Here is a 22,859-nt window from a genome sequence, read left to right on the forward strand (position 1 = left end):
ATCGCCCTTGTATAGACCCTCTATATACTCCATCCACCTTTCTGCTTTCCCTTCTTTGCTTAGAACTGGGTTTCCATCTGAGCTCTTTATATTCATACAAGTGGCTCTCTTTTCTCCAAAGGTCTCTTTAATTTTGCCATAGGCAGTATCTATCTTACCCCTAGTGAGATAAGCCTCTACATCCTTACATTTATCCTCTAGCCATCCCTGCTTAGCCATTTTGCACTTCCTGTCAATCTCATTATTCAGATAGTGAAGGGAGACGAAAATTTAATAGTCATGGGTGACTGGAATTCGGTAGTAGGAAAAGGGAGAGAAGGAAACGTAGTAGGTGAATATGGATTGGGGCTAAGAATTGAAAGAGGAAGCCGCCTGGTAGAATTTTGCACAGAGCATAACTTAATCATATCTAACACTTGGTTCAAGGATCATAAAAGAAGATTGTATACATGGAAGAAGCCTGGAGATACTGACAGATTTCAGATAGATTATATAATGGTAAGACAGAGATTTAGGAACCAGGTTTAAATTGTAAGACATTTCCAAGGAGAGATGTGGACTCTGACCACAATCTATTGGTTATGAACTGTAGATTAAAGCTGAAGAAACTGCCAAAAGGTGGGAATTTAAGGAGATGGGACCTGGATAAACTGACTAAACCAGAGGTTGTACAGAGTTTCAGGGAGAGCATAAGGGAACAAATGGCAGGAATGGGGGAAAGAAATACAATAGAAGAAGAATTGGTAGCTTTGAGGGATGAAGTAGTGAAGGCATCAGAGGATCAAGTAGGTAAAAAGACGAGGGCTAGTAGAAATCCTTGGGTAACAGAAGAAATATTGAATTTAATTGATAAAAGGAGAAAATATAAAAATGCAGTAAATGAAGCAGGCAAAAAAGAAATACAAACGTCTCAAATAAGGTACGTCAGTGCTAAAACCAACAATTATTAGTGGGTATGAATCTGGAAGTTCACACACTATTAGTGAATCATAAATTTTGAATAATTTGTTAAATAAAATGTTTCTCTGTAAAATATTTGTGCTGTTATTGCTGACAGCCTGTAAACTATAAGCAGCATAATAAAGTTTTGAAAAATACAGCCTGAATAAGAATTTGGTGATTTCATACTGTTTGCTATGTGTAATACATATGATGTAAGAGCAGAAAAAGAAAAATGGTATTTATGTTAGGAGTGGTAATATAACAAGTGGAGCTACTCTGCCTTGCAACATTTCAAGACTTTGGCTGACTGGTAGGTGTAGGGAAGCAGCCTACTCACGCCATATAGAATTCATATGCTTTCCATTGTGTGCCAGCCTAGTTCGCTGTAACTAGCTATGACATCACAAATGTTATGCAATACCTTAAAAGTAAAGTAAATAATCTGAAAAGTTAATAGCATGTCAGGAGTGATGCTAAAATAATAATGTGTTAAGTTTCAGTTTAGTAAATTTAACAGTTTTCGAAATTTGGACGTTTTACGTAAAAATCATCGGCGCAACAGGAAGGAGCTAGAAACTTCAGAATTTATATTCAGATTCCTATTTCATTGTAATGTAATGGAAACAGCATGCTGGATCTCACAAAGTAATATTTTGATTGAAATTCATGATTTTCTGTTTTTGTGTCGTAAAAGTACGGAAGCGAGATATGTTAAGTAAGTGATTAGATAAAGTTAGGATCTTTAAATTTAGGTAGAATGAAGATACATTATAATAACAAAGATGTGAGAAGTTTCCAAAATATAGCTATAAAACCACAGCTGTAGTGTCTCTCCAAAGGGCAAGTTCAGAGCTCACCTATTGCGTGTAGTGCAATTAAAATAATTCTCTTGCCAAAAGTATTTAACCTAGCCACATCAGAATTTTATTACAAATACTTACCTGTGTGCTGATTGCACAATTAAATTGAGATCTTCATTGGTCTTCAGCGAACAATTAATTATTTAATAACTTGAAGTGGTGCTCTACTAGCCGAGCGGCTAGTTAGGAAGGCAAATGTTGTCAGCTGTGCCCTTGGCGGTCCACACTGCAGCTATATAAATAAGAGTGCTGCGAGCTAGAGTCAGGCCCCACTTCTCTTCTAGATTCGTATCAGTGCACACTCCGTGTCAGAAGCCGCATCGCGTTTGTGCAGTTGCAAGGAACAGCCTTGGATGCTGTATTATGTAACTCAGTACGCACATAACAATGAGTTCGCATTGGAGTAAACTGTTAATTGCTGAACGACTCCAGTAATTTATTCTCAGTTTGCGTATGTCGTATTTTCACGTGTCACCACAGGACAGACCTTCTATCACTACTGGCATGGCGTTTGATGTGTATTAACATCAAATTTTGGTGAGCATTCACTTTGAACATTTACATCGATAACAATTACTGAACAGTTTCGTTATCAAGGGATAATAGGATCCTCTCAATAGACTGAACAGCTCTGACAGTACACGAGTTGATAGGGTAAACTTTTGTCTGGAACTTTAAGCTTTATCGTTTTCAGAATATAGTGAAAATTGTTATAGTAAACTGCATTTTATATGAATCCCAGACATCATCCTATATCCTCAGCATAATGAACTTCAATGATCAATAACTTTATTTCTCCATCAGAGAGGGCACAGTGAACTTTAATTACAGGCATCACGTTTTTGCTAATCACTTTCTGGTTGCCAACATTGTAGTTAGAGAGCCTGTGTTGAGAGCAGCAACAAACAATAGAAATTAAATTTTACACCTGCTGCCCCACACAGTGTACCCATCATAGTACATTTCTCAAGTGTGTGGAACCCATACTAAATAGGACTGACAGGGAATATTAAACATTTAGAAAGAAGAGCAAGACAAATGATCAAGGTTTATTTGACTCAAAGGAAAGTATCATGGAAATGTTCCTACGAAAATGGAAGGAGAAGAAACCTAAATATGTAGTATAATGGAAAAAACCCACTACAGTGGTTTGATTACTAATAGTAAATGTGATTTGCATGATCACAGTTCAAGATACTAAATATAGTTTTCATGTCTACTTTGTATCTTGGCTAAGGTTCCTGAGGTAAAGTTGTGTAATCTGGTAGAAAGGTATTCAAAAAGATCACATCTGCCATAAGTAAGAGACTGAGAAGGCCCAACATATTCAAAAGAAAATTAAAAACATACCTCATTAGCCACCCTCATAGATCATATTTTATAATGATATTAGACACGTTATGTTGCCAGTTTTATACAGTATAAACAAACTTCTTAGAAAGTTGTCACTGATAAATAAACACAATTTTTATAATAATGATAATGTTTACAAATAATCAATAGTAGCCCACAGGATGATATATATAGTAGACTGTATTAATTTACAAATAATCTTGCACACACAAGGAAAGTCTCTAAAGTTAAGTGTTTTTGCTGTACTGCTGAAAATAGTAATACATTTATACAGACTGGAAACTAATTTTTAGATCATGTATGTTAGTCATAATGTAAAAAATATTTGAACATTTATACATAGTGAAAAACACAGTTAAATCATATTTACATAAAATCACTTAGTTTGTATGATCTCTTCTGTATTTTCAGCACTACATTTTGTTTTCCTTTTCCCTTCTTTCACAAAAATTGTTTCCACGTGAAAAGGGAAGTGTTTTACTTCATTATAATTTTACACTTACATTTGTCTTATGGTTTTACCTACAAGTGCAGCGCATCTTATACCAACATCCTGAGATGAGATGTTCCTTTTGAAGGTGCTCATGCTCTTTGTGCTAAGTGGCAGTCTGTCATAAAATAAGTTTCCTATATCTGTAGGATCCCTAAAGTTATTTTTGAAAAGTTCTGTTCACTATACGGCAAGTAGCTGCACTGATTTTAAAGCTTCATAACGAGTATTAACATACTGTAAACAGGATTCAGTATCAACAAATGTAGGTAACTATTTTGTTTTTGGGGGAGGAGGGGGGGATATTAACAAGTAATTTTAAGCTATCAACAGCAGATGAACAACATTTATATAAAATAACTGAAATTTATCTAATTTACTTGATTAAATCTGACTGTCATAAACACAGGCAGTATTATGCAGCATAATTGAAGTTTAATGTTAATGCCATGTACATATCAAAAAACTTACAATTTCTTTGTGTTTTGTGTATGTAAACCTAGACTTATTACACACCCCTGAAGGTTCTCCTTCGTTATGGGATCTCAATGATTTGTCAAAAAATAAGATAATTTAGGTTGTATAGTAATTAATATTAAACTTGTTTATTGTGATACATTTATGAGCCTGTTCAATTATCATCTGGGTTGTGTCTGTAGAACTGAGTGTAAGACCTTTATTAGTATGCTTCCATCATAAGAAAACATTATTATTTTTTTAGCAAATTTTAAAATAATTTGAGGACAATATATATAGATTGGATCCTGTGAAACTATTTTATTTGTGCCCTCATGCTGAATTTACTTTTATTCCTAGGATGCCATTTGTCTACTTAGCTTTATGCTATGAGCATAAGGCTCCATCCGTGCTAGATAGATGTTGATAACACTACAACATTTTGGCATCCCAAATATAATCTGATGATCAACTGAATAAAAGTCCTTTGTGTTCTAACAAAGTATTCTTCTAACAAAGCCATTTTTTCTTGATTTTCTCTGCCAGGAATCTATTTGTGAGGTCATCCATTACTTTTCCCTAGAAAATCCTTTGCAAAAATCAAAACTGACATCCAGCAAATTGTTAGAAAATCTCCTGGTTGTTAACAGAATTTGTAACTCAGTAGCAATACACCCTGATCAACATGCATGTATTGAGACTACATGTACATCTTTAATTTATTTCTAGCTGTCTTGTATTATGGGCAGTATGAATTAGAAAAGAATTATTCAATTAATTGACTGAATAATTCAGTCAAAAGTTTACCATGGAGAATGCTACATCTCTCCCAGTGTCCTGAGTGACTTTTAAAAATATAATTAAAATATCCAGTAAAATATAATTAAAATATCCAGTAAAATATAATTAAAATATCCAGTAAAATTATAAGATTTTCCTATCTCTGGTGTAAAAAGCAAGTATGAAAATATTAACATACCTTTGGATCACTAGACAACTGTTGTGGTGAGTCAAGCTTTTCATCTTGTTTCTCCTTTGCAGCTGCTTGAACCTGGTTTCTGGACCACTTAAGACAACAAACAAAAGGTGTTGGTTGATTATTGTAAAACAACTGGTGAAATCAACTCAGTAAGTCTTCAACATGAAAAACAATAAATATAAATATCACCAAATATGATTTCCATTTGACAAGTTGATCCTCACTAATGCACTAAAAAAGAGACTTGGTGAAAGATACAGTGGGGGTTGTTATATGGAGCAGATGAAACTACTAAATAACTTTTAAAATGTTGGAATGCCTGTAGGCTTCTGTCTCATGATCTTCAGCCAATGTTGTTTAATGATTTTTCTGATGTTTTGGGAGTACAAGTGGTTGATATTGGCAAAGGTTCACACTCCATTCCTGGTGGTGGAATGTGGATATAAATTGGATTGAGCCTTAGAGAGAAAAACTAGGCAAAACTTTCCTTTTGGGTGTGCAACATGGTAAATGTGAGCTTTTACAGCAATAACATTTTCTTTATTGTTTACTATTAATGTGAACATGCCTTTTGGCCTAAGCTCAAATAATACTTACACATAGTACTTCTCATTGTGTTTCTATTAATTTATTTGAGACGAATACTAACAATTAAAACTGAATTGTATATGAAACCAATAGTCAATTTTCTTGTAAATGGTAGCCGCAACAAACAAAATGAAAATTTAAAAATATGGAATTCTATATGCTCTGACTTTTAAGCTTTCTTAAATGAAATTTTCACATTGAATGTTTTCAAAAAGTTTATTGAAATACTGTTGTAATATTTATTTGTCAGAAGTAACAGCTTTAATTTTCATGGATATCTGTTCATTTATGTCCATATTCACCCCTTTCTTAATCTTGTTAACTAATGTCAATGTAAGGTGAAAAACTGTTTTCTTTAGAAGAATCATGGTGGCAAATTTTTCATTAATATTTTTATTAAAGAAATATGAGATGAATAATTTTTATAGCAATAACATGCTCAATAGTTTCACAGAAACACATGCACATTCTATGCATAATATCCTGTGAGGGTGGGAGGGGGGGAGGGGGGGGGGGGAATATTGTAAAGTACCAAGATTTAGGTCAGTATGGCAAAATATAAATATAAAGTTTCATATTGTTTGATACCATCTAAGTTTCATGATGTATGGTACATGATATCTGATGCAGCAAACAATATATGTGACTTTTATGGGAATAATATTTTTATTTACCATTTATTATTATAGGTGATAAGTAAAATGAACATTAAATTTAAGAAGGTGTTTAGAACAGCTACGAGAAAATAAGAGTCAACACTAGCAGAAAACGTAACTAAATGAGAGGAAATGGTAAGAGACTGTGACAGAAACCCAAACTGATCTTAAATTAAGCAAACAGAAAAGCAGTTAGTATTTGAAATTGTAGGCTAATGAAAGAGATCAGATAAGGTATGGTTCAATCAAGTGTGCCAGCAAGAAATTAGAGAGAGAAGGCAGGCTGGGAAGAGCTGTCTAGAAAATATGAGGAATCAGAAGTTAAAAGACAGCTATATCAGAATAAGGAAGGAAACAGCAACTATACTAAGGCAGGAGGAACAGAAATATTACAAGGAGCTAATAGAAGAAGTGGAAGAGGACAGTATCCATCACAGGACAAGACAAATGTAACAAAAAGTACGGAAAGTAACACAGAAATATAAGGAAAAAGAAACATTTGTTAAAAACAACAGAGGAAGATCCTTAATGACACTGAAGCAGAATGGCTATGGGCAGATACATCATAAAACTACTGAATTGTGAAGACCCCGTTGAGTCTCTTCCATGTGAGGTGCCAGACACCATAGACAGCAAAGCAGGGACTCCCAATAAAGAATAAATACAAAAAATAAGCAAAAACCTAAGAAAACATTAAGACTTTCAGTGAATATCAAATTGCAGGAGAGCTAATGTAGAATGGAGAACTGTTACTGGTTAAAATAATTACAAAACTGAGTGTTTGGAAATATGAGAGATCACTTGATGACTGGAAAATGGAAATAAACTGCCCTATATTAAAAAATAATGACCCCCCCCCCCCCAATATGTGATAATTATAGAGGGGTTGCACTCCTTAATGTAATTTACAAAACTCTGTCACAGTGTCCAAAGAGGACAATGATTGCGATTGGGGAAAGAATTACAGGGGACTGTCACTGCAGTTTCAGAAGTTACAGATCTACTACAGACCACCTTTCTACACTCAGAAAGGTAACCGAGAAAGGTTGGGAACATAATGTTGACATTCACATGTTTTTTGTAGATTTCAAAAAAGCTTATGATAGCCTCCATAGGGACACAATCACCAACATCTTGAATGAGTTTCAGTTTCCACAAAATTCAATAAATCTCATACAGGTGTGTTTAGAGGAAACCTACTGCAAAGTAAAAATCACTACAGTTATATCGGAGCATTTGGAAATCAGAACTGGTCTCCAGACAAGGAGACACATTATTTCCAATACAGTTCAATTTGAATTTAGATAAGATAGAAACAGAACAACAAAAATTAAATCAACTTGGAATAAAATGGGTTATATCAGAATAAACTGGCTTGCACATAATGACAATGTTATTCTAATAAATGGCAGCAAAGATGGCTTGCAGCTCATGTCAAGTTTTTACAGAAATATTTCAAAGAAAGCAGGGTTACAAATTAATGAGGAGAACTGGAGAGGTCTAGGAAAAGGCATAGATTTTGGGAAAGTCACCCAGAACCGTGGGTCAGGGGAGACTAACCATATGGGATGAGAAGGGAAGACTGATTGTTGGGGACTGCATCAGATGAGATTTGAAAACCTGAGAGGTTAAAGGTGGAAGACAGGGTAATACACAACATGGAGATTACTACTAAAACATTGTGCACATGGTAATAAGAGTGAAAAGCTAAGTGCATTGTATGTAACAGAGGCAGGAGGGGGCCAGTGAAAATTAGACAGGAAAGACAATGAAAGATGTAGGAAACTAAAACAGAGTGATGCAAAGAGCAGTTACAGTGAAGAAAAGCTGAGACAGAAGAAATTAACATAAATTAAGGCCAGATGGATGGTGAGAACCAAGGACATGTTGTAGTGCTAGTTCCCAACTGCAGAGTTCTGAGAAATTGGAGTCTGGAGGAAGAATCCAGATGGTGCTTGTGGTGAAACAGGTGCCTGGTATATGACATGTGTCATTTCGCAGGTGTACCACCTATTATGTAAACACTGTTCAGCCTTCTACATTGGCATGACTACCACCAAATTATGTTAGGATGAATGGGCATAGGCAGAGGGGATGAATGGGCATAGGCAGAGGGTGCACACTAGCAAATTGCAATATCCTGTTGCAGAGCATGCTCTACAACATGACATTCATGGCCTCAGTGCCTGTTTCCCTAAATGCACCATCTGGATTCCTCCTCCAGACACCAGTTTCTCGGAACTCTGCATGTGGGAACTAGCACTACAACATGTCCTAGGTTCTCACCACCCGCCTGGCCTTAATTTATGTTAATTTCTCCCATCTCAGATTTTCTTCACTGTAACAACTCTTTGCTTCACTCTGTTTTAGTTTTCTACATCTTTCATTGTCTTTCCTGTGTATTTTTCACCGCCCCCCTCCTACCTCTGCTACATACGATGCACTTACCTTTTCACTCTTATTAACTTGTGCATGATGTTTTAGTAGTAATCTCTGTCTTGTATCTTACCCTGTCTTCCACTTTTAAGCTCTCAGGTTTCCAAATCTCATCTGATGCAGTCCCCAACAATCAGTCTCTCCTTCTCATCTTGTATGGTGAGTTTCCTCTCGCCCGCGGTTCTGGGTGACTTTCTTGAAATCTACCCCTTTTCCTAGACCTCTCCAATCCTTTTCCTTCACCCTTCTTCCTTCCCATTCAACACTTCTGCCTGAAGAAGGAGCTGCTGTCTCTGAAAGCTTGCCAGTCACAACAGTCTTTTATGTGTGTGTTCTGCTTGGTGAGTAGAGTTTTTACCTACTCAGTTAAATAATTTTATCAATAATTGATTGTTTTCATTGTTAAATTTTACAAACATGGAATTTAAACATTCATACAAGGAAATTATTTATTCAAGAGTAAATTTTGACTATGCTGACTACAACCAATTTCTTTGTCATTAAAAATTAATTATTTACGACTACACAAAGGGAAGCCAAAAAATAAACATGTCATGTTATGTACATTCCATTCTAAACCAACAAAGTTAAAACAATTAATTGTCACATACCACACTGAAATTTCCTGTCATCCACTTCCCAATAAACATTTTGTTTTATTAAAAAATGCATTTGTTGCAAAATAGTCAACTTTTAATATTCAAACATTCTGGAACATTACAATGTAAAAATTTAGTATTGAAAATAACTATTGTCACTATTTTATTTCTTTGACTGTTTTGTAGAAGAAAACAGTCATTTTTCTTTATTTCATAATTCAGTTAAAAACTGGATGTAATTAAAAGGCTCTGGTATATAACAGCAAATTTTATATAGTCGTAAAAAAGTTGAGTCAAGTACAGTCTCTTCTACATAGTCCTTCTTCTCAGTTCTTTGTACACAAGTCTTTACAGGCAGATTTTTGTCTGACTACTATGTTGATGTCATTGTTCACATAAACCTCTTTTATATCTTAACGTAATACATCAGCATTTATTGTTTAAAAACTCTGAAGCACCAATACAAGTGTTCACCTGTCTTGTTGCAATGTGTGAGTTTATGATAGAGGCCTGATCAAAGCATGAAGAACAGTAAATCATGAGAATAGAACAACCAATTTTTTCATTCATCACGTTAAAAATCCTGGCACCCTTGCACAGCAAAGCCTTTCTACAGCGACTGTAAAGATGAATATTAAATATCTTTTTATATTTTTCTGTGAGCACTTGCTTTTTCTCAATGAAAATATAATGAACCCACTAGTTTTGACTTGCTAGAAAGGCACTGTCAACAACAGAGATTCAGACAATGTTTAATTTTCATGAATGATTTCTTTCTATGTTTTAAAAATAGTGAAATTAATGGCTAATAGGAAGTGTGATTGTTTCAAAATGAAGAACTTGGATCTAAATTTAGCAAATGGACCACTAATTGTGAAAGATATAAGTGAAGAAAATTTAAAAAGGGAAATGGATAAGTTAAAGTTAGATATAGCGGGAATTAGTTAACTTCAGTGGCAGGAGGACAGGACTTCTGGTCAGTTGAATACAGGGTTATAAACACAAAATCAAATAGAGGTAATTAAGGAGTGGGTATAATAATGAACAAAAAATAGGAATGCAGATAAGATACTATGAACAGCATAGTGAATGCATTATTGTAGTCAAGATATACACAAAGCCCACACCCACCATGGCAGTACAAGTTTATATGCTGACTAGCTCCACAGGTGAGGAGGAGACACAGGAAATGTATGCTGTGATAAAAGAAATTATTCAGATAGCGAAGGGAGACAAAAATTTAATAGTCATGGGGGTCTGGAATTCTATAGTAGGAAAAGGAAAAGAAGGAAAAGTAGTAGGTGAATATGAACTGGGAGAAAGGAATGAAAGAGGAAGCCACCTGGTAGAATTTTGCACAGAGCATAATTTAATCACAGCTAACACTTGAGTTAAGAATCATGAAAGAAGGTTGTCTATGTGGAGGAGACCTGGAGACATTAGAAGATTTCAGATTGATTGTATTATGGTAAGACAGAGATTTTGGAGCCAGGTTTTAAATTTCCAGGCACAGATGTCGACTCTTGCCACAATTTATTGGTTATGAACTGCTGATTAAAACTGAAAAAACTGCAAAAAGACAGGACTTTAAGGAGAGGGGACTTGGATAAACTGAAAGAAGCAAAGGTTCTAGGGACTTTCAGAGGAAGCATTAGGTAGCAACTGACAAGAACAGGTGAAAGGAATTAGTTAGTTACTTTCATGTTCCATGATGTGTCACGAGTCAGTACAGTAGAAGAAGTATGCTTAGCTTTGAGAGATGAAATAGTGGAGGCAGCAGAGAATCAAGTAGGTAAAGAGACAAGGGCTAATAGAAATCAGAAGAGGTATTGAATTTAACTGGTGAAAGGAGAAAATATAAAAATGCAGTAAATTAAGCAGGCAAAAGGGAATACACATGTCTAAAAAATGAAATCAACAGGAAGTCGAAAATGGCTAATCCGGAATGGCTGGAGGACAAATGTAAGGATGCAGAAGCATATGTCACAAGGGGTAAGATAGGTGCTGCCTGCAGGAAAATTAAAAAGACCTTTGGAGGAAAGAGAACCAGCTGTATGAATATCAAGAGCTCATATGGAAAACCAGTCCTGAGCAAAAAAGGGAAAGCAGAAAGGTGGAAGGAGTATACAGAGAGTCTATACAAGGGAGGCATACATGAGGGCAATATTATGGAAATGGAAGAATATGTAGATGAAGATGAGAAGGGGGATGTAACACTGTGTGAAGAATTTGACGAAGCATTGAAAGACTTAACTCAAAACAAGGCACGGGGAGTTGACAACATTCCATTAGAGCTACTGATAGCCTTGAGAGAGCCAGCCATGTCAAACCTCTTTCTTCTGGTGATGAAGATGTACGAAACAGGTGAAATATCCACAGACTTCAAGAAAAATATAATAATTCCAATTCCACAGAAAGCAGGTGCTGACAGGTGTGAAAATTACCGAACTATCAGTTTAATAAGTCACAGCTGCAAAATACTAACGTAAATCCTTTACAGAAGAATGGAAAAACTGGTAGAAGTCAACCTTGGGGAAGATCAGTTTGGATTCAAAAGAAATATAGGAACACGTGAGGCAATACTTTCCCTATGACTTCTCGTACAAGATAGGTTAACGAAAGGCAAACCTATGTTTATAGCATTTGTAGACTTAGAGAAAGCTTTTGCAATGTTGACTGGAATACTCTCTTTCAAATTCTTAAGGTGGCGTTGGTAAAATACAGGGAGTGAAAGGTTATTTACAATATGTACAGAAACCAGATGGCTTTTACAAGAGTTGAGGGGCACAAAAGGGAAGCAGTGGTTGAGAAGGGAGTGAGAAAGGGTTGTAGCCTATCCCAGATGTTATTCAATCTGTATATTGAGCAATCAGTAAAGGAAATAAAAGAAAATCTGGAGCAGGAATTTAAGTCCAGGGAGCAGAAATACAAACTTTGAGGTTTGCTGATGACACTGTAATTCTGTCAGAGACAGCAAAGGACTTGGAAGAGCAACTGAACAGAATGGGCAGTGTCTTGAAAGGAGGATATGAGATGAACATCAACAAAAGCAAAATGAGAATAATGGAGTGCAGTCTAGTTAAATTAGGTGGTACTGAGGGAATTATATTTGGAAATGAGAAACTTAAAGTAGTAGACAAGTTTTGCTACTTGAGATGCAAAATAACTGATGATGGTCAAAGTAGGGAGGATATAAAATGCAGACTGGCAATGGCAAGAAAAGTGTTTCTGAATAAGAGAAATTTGTTAACATCAAGTATAGATTTAAATGTTGGGAAGTACTTTCTGAAAGTATTTGTATGGAGTTTAGACTTGTACAGAAGTGAAACATAGCAATAAACAGTTTAGACAAGAAGAGAACAGAAGCATTTGAAATGTGGTGCTGCAGAATAATGCTGAAGATTAGGTGGGTAGATCATGTAATTAATGAGGAGATACTGAATAGAACTGGGGAGAAGAAAAATTTGTGGTACAAATTGACTAGAAATAACAGAACAGTTGGTAGGACACATTCTGAGGCATCAAGGGATCACCAATTTAGTACTGGAGGGAAGTGTGGGGGGTAGTAATTGAAGAGGGAGGCCAAGAGATGAATACAGTAAGAAGATTCAGAAGGATATAGGTTGCAGTAGTTACGTGGAGATGAAGAGGCTTGCACAGGATAGAGTAGCATGGAGAGCAGCATCAAACCAGTCTTTGGACTGAAGCCCACAACAACAACATAAGTGAAGCAGACTATATGGACAAAAAGCTGGACACTGTAAAGTGTGTCAAATTTCTAGGTGTACTAGTAGATGAAAAGGTGTTGTGGAATAATCTGAAAGCAATCATCCACTAGTTTTTTCCCCTTTGGGTCCATATTTCTAGAATTTTTTTGAAAGAAGTCATTTTCCTGTGTGAGGCTATTTTTTAGTGAAATAAACACTTTTTCTTCATTTGCAATTAGCTTGTTTTGTTATGTAGGACATTATCGACCATCATCACACAAAAATTATGTTATGTGCTTCCATTTGCCAAAGTGTAATCTTTCAACCAGAAATCTGCAGGTGTATAACCTAGTGTCTATAACTGTACAGTATATTGGATCATTACATGCTCACAAATGAAATAGGATAGTGTAATTCTCATCTGATACTGCTTGATAACCCTAAAGTAGGGGAGTGGGGGGTTAGTTAATTGCCAATGAAATTTATTGTTTATTTAAAATACAAAAGCTAGCCCCATGCAGGAAAATGATTTCTTTCAAGAACTTTAACATGGCTGCGCACTCAAAGATAAAAAATACAAGTGGATGATTATCCCAAAAGGTGATTTTGTATGACACAATGACATTTTAGTAACAGTAAGACAGTGATTTAATACTACCCTACCCCTCTTAGAACAAAAACTGCCTTGAACAGAAAATTGCTTGATAACCTCAGAGGGCAATTAGCTAATTGCCAATGAAATAAAGTGTTCATTTAAAATAAAAAGACAGCCTCATATAAGAAAATGACTTCTTTTAAGAACTTTGACGTAGCTGCCAATTAAGGTAAAAAAGATAAGTGGATGATTACCTCAAAAGATGTGTCCATATGCTTCAATGGCATTTTAGTTATCATAGTATTGTGATTTAATTAGAACAAAAGCAGCCTTGTTCAGAAAATGCCTCCTTCCAAGGAATCACCACAATGACTAGAAAAGGGCTGTCTCCACAGAAATGAGACAGAGACAAATTAATGTTGTTCAGTGCCTGTAGCACTGATTAACTGTGGGGTCCTTATTCAACAATTTGATCTCTTTTTTCAAAGTATTATTTTACTTCCCTGTAGCACATCAAGGTAATGTAATAAAATTTAAATTCAGTCATTCAACAACATAAATGATGCTATGCACTTTACATTGCAGACGGGCACAACTAAAACACACTTGCACATTAGCTTTTGGCTTTGTCAGGAAATGGAACACACATACTTTCATTTACACTATCAAGCACACTCCACATACATGTGACCACGATCTTTGACAGCTCAGACTGCATGATTAACTTATCAAGCCTTGTAACAATTAGCCACAGCCTTACTATGTTGGTACTGTGAATGGCTGCAAGTAAACAGACAACACTCATTATATTTCCCCAGGACGAGTGACTGTTCTGTGTGGTTTAATGATGATGGCATCTTCTTGGGTAAAACATTCTGGAGATAAAATAAATAAAACAATTCCCCAATCAGATCTCTAGGCAGAGACTACCCAGGAGGATGCTGTCAGAAGGAAAAACAATTCTAGCGTACTACTGTTTGGGAAATGCAATGTTAGATGCTTAATTGTGTAACTCAGGGAAATTAAAAAGAGAAATGGATATGTTGTGGTTCGATAAAGTGAGAATTAGTGAAGTGGAGTGGCAGGGAGAATAGAACTTTGGTTAGGTGACTACAGGTTTATAAACATAATATCAAGTAGAATGAATAAGAAAATAGCAATTTTAAGAGTACTACAAACAGCATAGTGAACACATTACCACAACCAAGTGAGACATGAAGCCCACATCCACCATAGTAGTGAAAATTTATATGTCTACCAACACTGCATATGATGAAGAGATTGAAAGAAAGTATGATGATAGTGAGATATTCAAGTTGTTAAGGAAGATGAGAATTTAATTGTGATGGATGCTGGATTTCAGTAGTAGAAAAAGCAAGAGAAGGAAAAAGAGTAGCTAAACATGGACTGAGTAGAAAGGAATTAAAGAGGAAGGTACCTGACAAAATTTTACACAGAGCACATTTAATCAATGGGTTAAGAATCATGTGTAGCAACTATTACGGCTTCTGACATCAAATGTAACAGTTGTGTTACTAAATGTGACCTTCTGTCACTCAATGTAACTGGGTTTTCTCTTTTGATGCTGTCAGTTGTCAGGATGAGCATTCTAAAGCATTCTGTCAGGGTGAAAATATTAAATAAATTAACTTTTCTCTCTTACAACATGTGGGCAGGGTGGGTTCTTCCTTGGCTCGGGTATGAGGTCGAATGAAACATCATTTTTACATAAGATAACTTTTATTGAAAGTTTCGTACAACTGTATCTTACTGGGACGTTCTGGTTCGGAGAGCGGCAGCCGTGTCGTTTGCGTAGCCTTCTGCTGCGACAGCGGCGGCGGCGGCGGCGGCGTCTGATTACGCGTAGCGGTGTGTATCTCGTGTCGCCGTCTCGCCCAGCTGACCGGAGACGCGCAGCGCGAGGTGGCCGGTTTTAACTATTGCGAGCAAAGTCGTGCATCGGATGATACCTTGGGTGTGGCGTCCCAGTGTTTCTCTTCTCTAAGCGGCCATGTGTGTTGTGCGTCGACCAGCGGAGCGGCGCGGCGGGGCAAGGCCAGTGTCCCGAACTCGAACCACGGACTCCCGCTTGCCAGTCTTCGGCTGTCAGGTCTTTATCCCAGCTCACAGGTGACTGCTGAGGTGAGGCCGTCTCCTTCCCGTCCTCACGAGTCACCCGGGTACGTAAAAATCAGACTTCCAATACCTTTTATCTTCTGTCTTCTGGCGCCGCGGCTGCTGCTTGCTATTCCATTACAGCGGCGGACTTGGTGCGACTGTGCATGATGTAGTCTCTTATTGCATGACGGTCTTCAGCACCGAAACTGACTGAAAACTACTGCTACTCTTCTTTTCTTCCTTCGTCTCTCGTCTTCGTCTCCGTCTGTCTTCATCTGTCTTCATCTGTCGGGCCCACCGCATCTCGCGTATTTATTCACTTCAGTTCACTGGAGGTGAACGACTTCACGGCCATTGCCTCTTGTGTCATGTTGAAAAGCTTCTCGAAGAATCTTCTTGACCTGGGTCATTGGCTCTTGGAATGTAGGCGGGGCCCTCTGATCGCATGTGACGACTGAGAAACACGTGAGCTGGTCATTGCCTCTTCCGTCACGTTGAAAAGCTTTTAGAAGAATCTTCTTGACGTCGGTCATTGGCTCGTGGAATGTAGGCGAGGGCCTTTGCTCACATGCGACAACTGAGAAACACGTGAGCCGGTCGGGCGATGCCCTGACGGCTGAATTGACAGCGCTCGCTTATGTGGAACTGCTGACTTCACGGTCGTTGTCTCTTCTGTTCTGCTGTTCTGCACGCTGAATGCCAGTATGTAACTCTCTAAACTAAACCAAGTTTTCCATTTATATTCTAATTACCTAGTTCACTTTGATTTCACTAATTTATTTACTTAATTAACACTCAACACATGAAAGAAGGTTATATGTGTAGAAGAGACACCAGAAGGTTTTGTATATATTATATAACAGTCAGACAGAGGTTCTGAAACCAGATTTGAAACTACAGAACATCTCCAGAGCAAATATGGACTCTGGTGACAATGTACTGGTTTTGAAATGCAGATTAAAACTGATGAAATTGCAGATATTACAGATGGAAATTAAGAAGATATTTTGATATGATCATGGGTTGCTGAGATTTTAAAGGGAGCATTAGCCAATAACTGAATGCAGCAGGATAAAGGAATACAATAGAAGAAAAGTGGGCACCCTCAAAAGATTAAACAGCCAAAAGGAAAAAATACGCAAACAGAACAAATGGAGCAAGCAAAAAGGAAAGCAGACATCTGATTCCAGAAAGAGATTTTAACTCTGAAGTGGAGTGTTCACAGATATGAAACTTCCTGGCAGATTAAAACAGTGTGCTAGACCGAGACTCTAACTCTGGACCTTTGCGTTTTGCGGGCAAGTGCTCTACCATCTGAGCTACCCAAGCACAACTCACGACCCACTCTCACAGCTTCAGTTCTGCCAGTACCTCATCTCCTACCTTCCTTCAAAAGGCAAAGGTCCTGAGTTTGAGTCTTGGTCTGACACACAGTTTTATTCTGCCAGGAAGTTTCATACCAGTGCACACTCCACTGCAGAGTGAAAATCTCATTCTGGAAACATCTCCCAGGTTGTGGCTAACCCATGTCTCCGCAATATCCTTTCTTCCAGGAGTGCTAGTTCTGCAAGGTTTGCGCGAGAGCTTCTGTGAAGTTTGGAAAGTATGAGACAAGGTACTGGCAGAATTGAACTTGTGAGGGTGGATCGTGAGTCATGTTTGGGTAGCTCAGATGGTAGAGCACTTGCCTGCTAAAGGCAAAGGTTCTGAGTTGGAGTCTTGGTCTGGCACACAGTTTTTAATCTGCCAGGAAGTTTCAGACATCTGATTGACAGAAATCAGACAGAAATGAAAGGCTGCAGAAGCATTCATGACTATGAAAAGTACAGATACTGCCTACAGATAAATTAAAGAAACATTTCGAGAAAAGAGAAAAGCTCGGATGGGACACCAGTACCAAGCAAACAAGTCAAGGCTGAAAGGTGGGAGGAATATACTGAAGGCCTATACAAATTGAACAACCTTGAAGACAGTGCTATGGAAATGGAATGGAAGCAACAGAAAATGCATGTCAAATGTAAAAGAATAAAAAATCTCGAAGACTGGCAATGTTTACTGAAGCTCAAAACTCAGCAAGACTTCAATGTGAGATGCTTTTAATGGTTTCCACAGTGAAACTTTTGTCTAAAATGTGGAAGGAAACCCAAAGAGGTTCTGGTCATATGTAGAGTACACCAGTGGCAAGACTTAATTGTTACTTTCACTGCATCATAGGAATGGTAATTATACTGATGATTGTGCCACTACAGCAGAGTTACTAAACACAGTTTTCTGAAATTCCTTCACCAAAGAAGACAAAGTAAATATTCTGAAATTCGAATCAAGAACAACTACCAACATGAGCAACATAGAAGTAGATATTCTCAGTGTAATGAAACATCTTAAATCATTTAATAAAGGCAAGGCCTCCAGTCCAGATAGTATAGCAGTTAGGTTCCACTCAAGAGTGTGCTCATAAAGTAGACCCATATTTAGCAATGATATACAACCACTCATTCGACAAAAGACTGGGAAGTTGCATAAATGACATCAGAGCAATCCACTGAATTACAGAACACATTACTAACATCAATTTGCAGTAGGATTTTGGAACGTATACTGTATTCAAACATTATGAATTACCTTAAAGATAATGATTTATTGACAAATAGCCAATATACAATCAGAAAGTATTGTTCTTATGAAACACAACCAGATCTTTATTCATATGAAGAAACAAATGCTATCAACACGGGGATCTCAGATTGATTCTGTATTTTTATATTTCCAGAAGGTTTTTTACATTATTACTCACAAGTGACTTCCGATCAAATTGCTTGTCTATGTAGTATTGTCTCATTTGTGTGACTGGAGTCCTGATAACTTATCAGAAAGGTGATAGTTCATAATAACTGGTGGAAAGTCATCAAGTAAAACAGAAGTGATATCTGGTGCTCCCCATGGTAGTGTTGTAGGCTCTTTTACTGTTCCTGATCTATATAAATTGTTACAGCATAAAGTCAAGTGCTGACACACCAGTTGGAAACGAGAGAACAGAGAAGGCTGTGAGAAGAAGTCAGCTAATCACACATTGGCTGGACCACCCTCCAGGATGACAACGCAACAGCAGTGGCCCCTAGGTGAAAAGGACACAAGCGCCACACCCAGCTGGTCGCAACACAGTTGAAGAGCAGCTTCAAGATTAGGCACTTGTATAGCAACAATTACTCTATTCACTTCTATGTAACACGAACTTAAGACTGTTTGTACTGAAGAACATTGCTTAATTTGCATGTCACCCTTTGCCTGAAATGCATCTGTGAAATCCAAGTTAAGTATCTGCAAATTTCATTTTATAATATAACTCATTAATATGATTTGTTTGAATGTTGTCTAGCAATCTGAGAAAGTAGGTTTCCTAGATGCCCCATATTCACGATTAGGCTGGATTTAACAGTTGGCAATGAGAAGGTTGAATGAACCCATAGCGACAACCTCTTAACCACCCGCCATAGAGTCTCTGTTTTTTGTCGTGCACTTTTGTGTTTTGCTGGTGCCTTAATTCTACTTTGTCTTTTCATTGTATTTACATTTTTTAATAGTCTCTTGCAGTGTTTTTGCTAATCAGCATTTTCATGTGGGTGTTGCAAAAATTTTCTTTGCTTGTGTGCTTATTTTTATTGCATGCATTGTCTGTTTATCGCATTTGCCTCTACCACAATGACCAACTCATCTCTCCCACTCTCTGCTCAGGTACTTCAATTGCAAGCCATAGATGCAATGCAGCCAATACAGATGTTTCAGTTTCAGACCCAGCAAATTGCCTCGCTACTAAACACAGTACAGCAGCTCCTGGCGAATCAAGCCACTAATATGGCGCAAGAGGCAACAACTGTAGCTCCAAGTGCTATACCACCTTTTCGCCACTTTAATGAAAAAGATGAGGAATGCCTCAAGTGGTTGCAACAGTCTGAAGCCCACAAAATTGCTCACATCATACCAGGTACTGTTTAACTACTTACTTTTTGTCAGTGGTATCAAGTGCAGTGTTTTGCCTCATTCAGAAATTGTCCCCTAACGCCACTCTGAGTGAACTTTCCTATGATCAGTATTCTCTGACTGACTATAATGACCAACAAGTGAATGTGGTGGCAGCTAGGTACCAATTATGTTGTTGCAAGAAAACGCCAGAACAAACTTATCACAAGTGGGTAACAGATTTGTAGGGTATGACGAGGAAATGCAAACTCAGATGTGCTTGTGGTGCATTATATTAAGATATTATGTCACATGATGCAATTGTGTACAATGTAACTGGTATCAAACTTAGAGAACAAATTCTGAAACAGTGAGATCCATCATTTCAACTTGTAGTACAAATACTAGATGAGTACGATACAGATTCTGTGTTGGCCGATACATTTGAGCAGCCATCAATTTGTCAGGTTGAGTCATCCCTTGCTTACAACTGCCCAGTGGGTAGCAACAGCCCATGCATGCCACACTGCATGAACAGTTTTATACATAGATGGACAGAATTAAGTCATGCCCTCAGTGCTATTCATGACACAAACACCAAGACTCCCTTACCTACAAGCACAGTGTTACACTTGTGGCAACAAAGGTCATGTACAATCAGTATGTTTGCAACAGAACAAACATAAGAATCCTGCCCACTCACAAAAACCTAATCACAAAGCCCATGTAATCAGTGGAATGTATTTAAAGACTGCTGTAGGCATTAGTAAAACTACCATGTACACTGTTTCTTCAGTATTATGCCAGTCCCACAAACTCTTTGTTCATTTGCATATTAGTGGAAAATATGTGAAATTCCAGTTGGACACGGGTGCCTGTGTTACATTGCTGAATAATAACACATATGAACTGTTAGGCTCCCCACACCTGTCTAAAACTAGCATGCACCTGATGGCTTATAACGGACAAAACATTCCTGTTCTCATCAAATGTACTTCGCCTGCCATGTATCGCTCGCATACACAAACTGAGACTTTCACTGTGCTACAATCACACAATTTGGCTTTGATTCATTTGATTTGTTTGGCTTTAAAATGCAGGACAATGTATTGTCAGTGACTGCATTCAGTGCCAAAGACAATGTACCTGGCTTGCTGAAAGATTTCCCTGAACTCTTTTCTGAAGGTTTAGACAAGGCTTACAATTTTGTTGCACCTACTACTAAGAAAGACATGCTCAGCCAAACTTTTCGTGGGCCGGAATTGTTCCCATTGCTTTACAGAACACGGTCACTGCTGAACTTCAAGAACTGCAAGATGGCGGAGTTATTGCACCTATATCAGCTAGTCAATGGGCAAGTCCATTGGTTTTGCTCCCCACACCTTTAGGTTGCATTCACCTCTGTGTTGACTTTAAGTCTACAGCCATCCCACAAACTGTAATTGATACTTATCCATTGCCATGCCCAGAGGATCTCATGGAAAGATTAAATGCTGGTGGCTACTTTTCAAAAATTTATTAGCGCGACACATATCTTCAAATACCACTAGATGAAGAATTTCGAAATATGTGTGTAGTGAACACTCATTTGGGCTTGTTTAAATATTTTCACTTGCCTTTTGGCAGTGCTTCCACACCTGCCATTTTCCAACAGTAATTGGAACGGCTGACTGCTCAAGTACCAAACTGTTCAAACTACTTGGACAATATTGTCATAGCAGGTCATACAACTGAAGAACACATTGCAAATTTGCATGCTTCATTTCGTGTGTTATGTGATGCAGGACTAAAGTGTAGGCTGGACAAGTGTGATTTTTTAAACCTGAGTTGCAGTATCATGATTATGTCATAAACAGTCAAGGCATACATCCTCTTCAGTAACATTTGTTAACCATGCACGACCTACCAGTTACTCGCAATGTCACAGAATTGCAGTCAGTCTTAGCGAAAATTAACTATTAAATTTGGTTCATAACAAATGCTGCACAAATTGCAGGTCCACTGGATCACTAGTGTCACAATAATGTTTCCTTTGTTTGGACAGGTGAGTGTCAAGAAGCTTTTCAAGAACTTAAGGATGCATTGCTCAGTGATTGATGCTTAGTTCACTTTGATCCTGACAAACCAGATGTGTTGCAAGTAAACGCTTCCTCTTATGGAATTGGTGCAGTGCTTTCACAAAGATTTGATGATAAAGGCAGGCCTATCACTCTTGCATCCAAATTGTTGTCCGAAGCTCAGTGTAACTATTCACAAATAGGGAAAGAGGCATTGGCTATTGTGTATGGTGTCACCAAATTCCACCACTATTTGTATGACAGAAAATTCTACTTAGTAACAAATCACAAGCCACAGCAGTCTTTGTTTCACCAATGAAGCCATGCACAAACTGCCAAAAGTTGCAAAGATGGGGTTTGTTGTTGTTTCAATACCAGTTCAAGATTGTGTATCATCCGACAGTTCAACATGGTAATGCAGACACACTTTCATGCCTTCCAATTCGCCCTGATATGAACGTTGACGCTGCACCTTGTTGACACATTTATGCTCGTAATTCTGAATTGCTTCCTCTGAACTATAGGAAAATTGCACAGGCCATGGAAGCTGATTCAGATTTGAACATTTTGATAAAATACATTTACGCGTCTTGGCCTCACTCACTGTATACTATAAATAACTCAGCAGTGCAACGATACTTTGCACATTGGCATAGCTTCACTGTACAGCAAGGTGTGATTCTTGTTCAAAATGACAGTGAACAGTCATCCCCAAAGCTTTTCAAAGAGAAGTGTTGCAGTTACTTCATCAAGGACACTGGGGGATTGTTTGCACGAAACAGTTAGCACAATGAGACAGTACTTGACATGGTATGGACACTCAAATAGAACAGATGACATCACAGTGTCATGCATGTATGGAAAGTCAATCTGCTCCATCACAATAATTCTCAGTTTGGCCTAAGTCGCAATCACCATGACAACGCGTGCACATAGACTTTGCGGGATCTTTTTGGAACACTTGTTGGTAGATTGTGGTAGACCCTTCTAGCAGGTTTCCTTTTGCTGTGCCAGTGAACTCAAGGAGATCACATAGCACAATTCAGGCATTGTTCTCTATTTTTTG

At 37.6% G+C, this 22,859-nt stretch overlaps 1 protein-coding gene across 1 annotated transcript in view; it reads right to left on the bottom strand.

Annotated features, from left to right (window-relative positions):
• LOC124788761 overlaps positions 1-22,859 on the bottom strand; it is a 249,014-nt gene that overhangs the window by 185,667 nt on the left and 40,488 nt on the right. The window contains exon 2 of the mRNA XM_047256044.1: positions 5,081-5,212. Within this exon, the coding sequence (XP_047112000.1) occupies positions 5,081-5,212 (132 nt within the window). The remainder of the gene's footprint in view (positions 1-5,080; positions 5,213-22,859) is intronic.

The sequence above is a fragment of the Schistocerca piceifrons genome, chromosome 3 (genome assembly GCF_021461385.2).
Source record: "Schistocerca piceifrons isolate TAMUIC-IGC-003096 chromosome 3, iqSchPice1.1, whole genome shotgun sequence".
NCBI lineage: Eukaryota > Metazoa > Arthropoda > Insecta > Orthoptera > Acrididae > Schistocerca > Schistocerca piceifrons.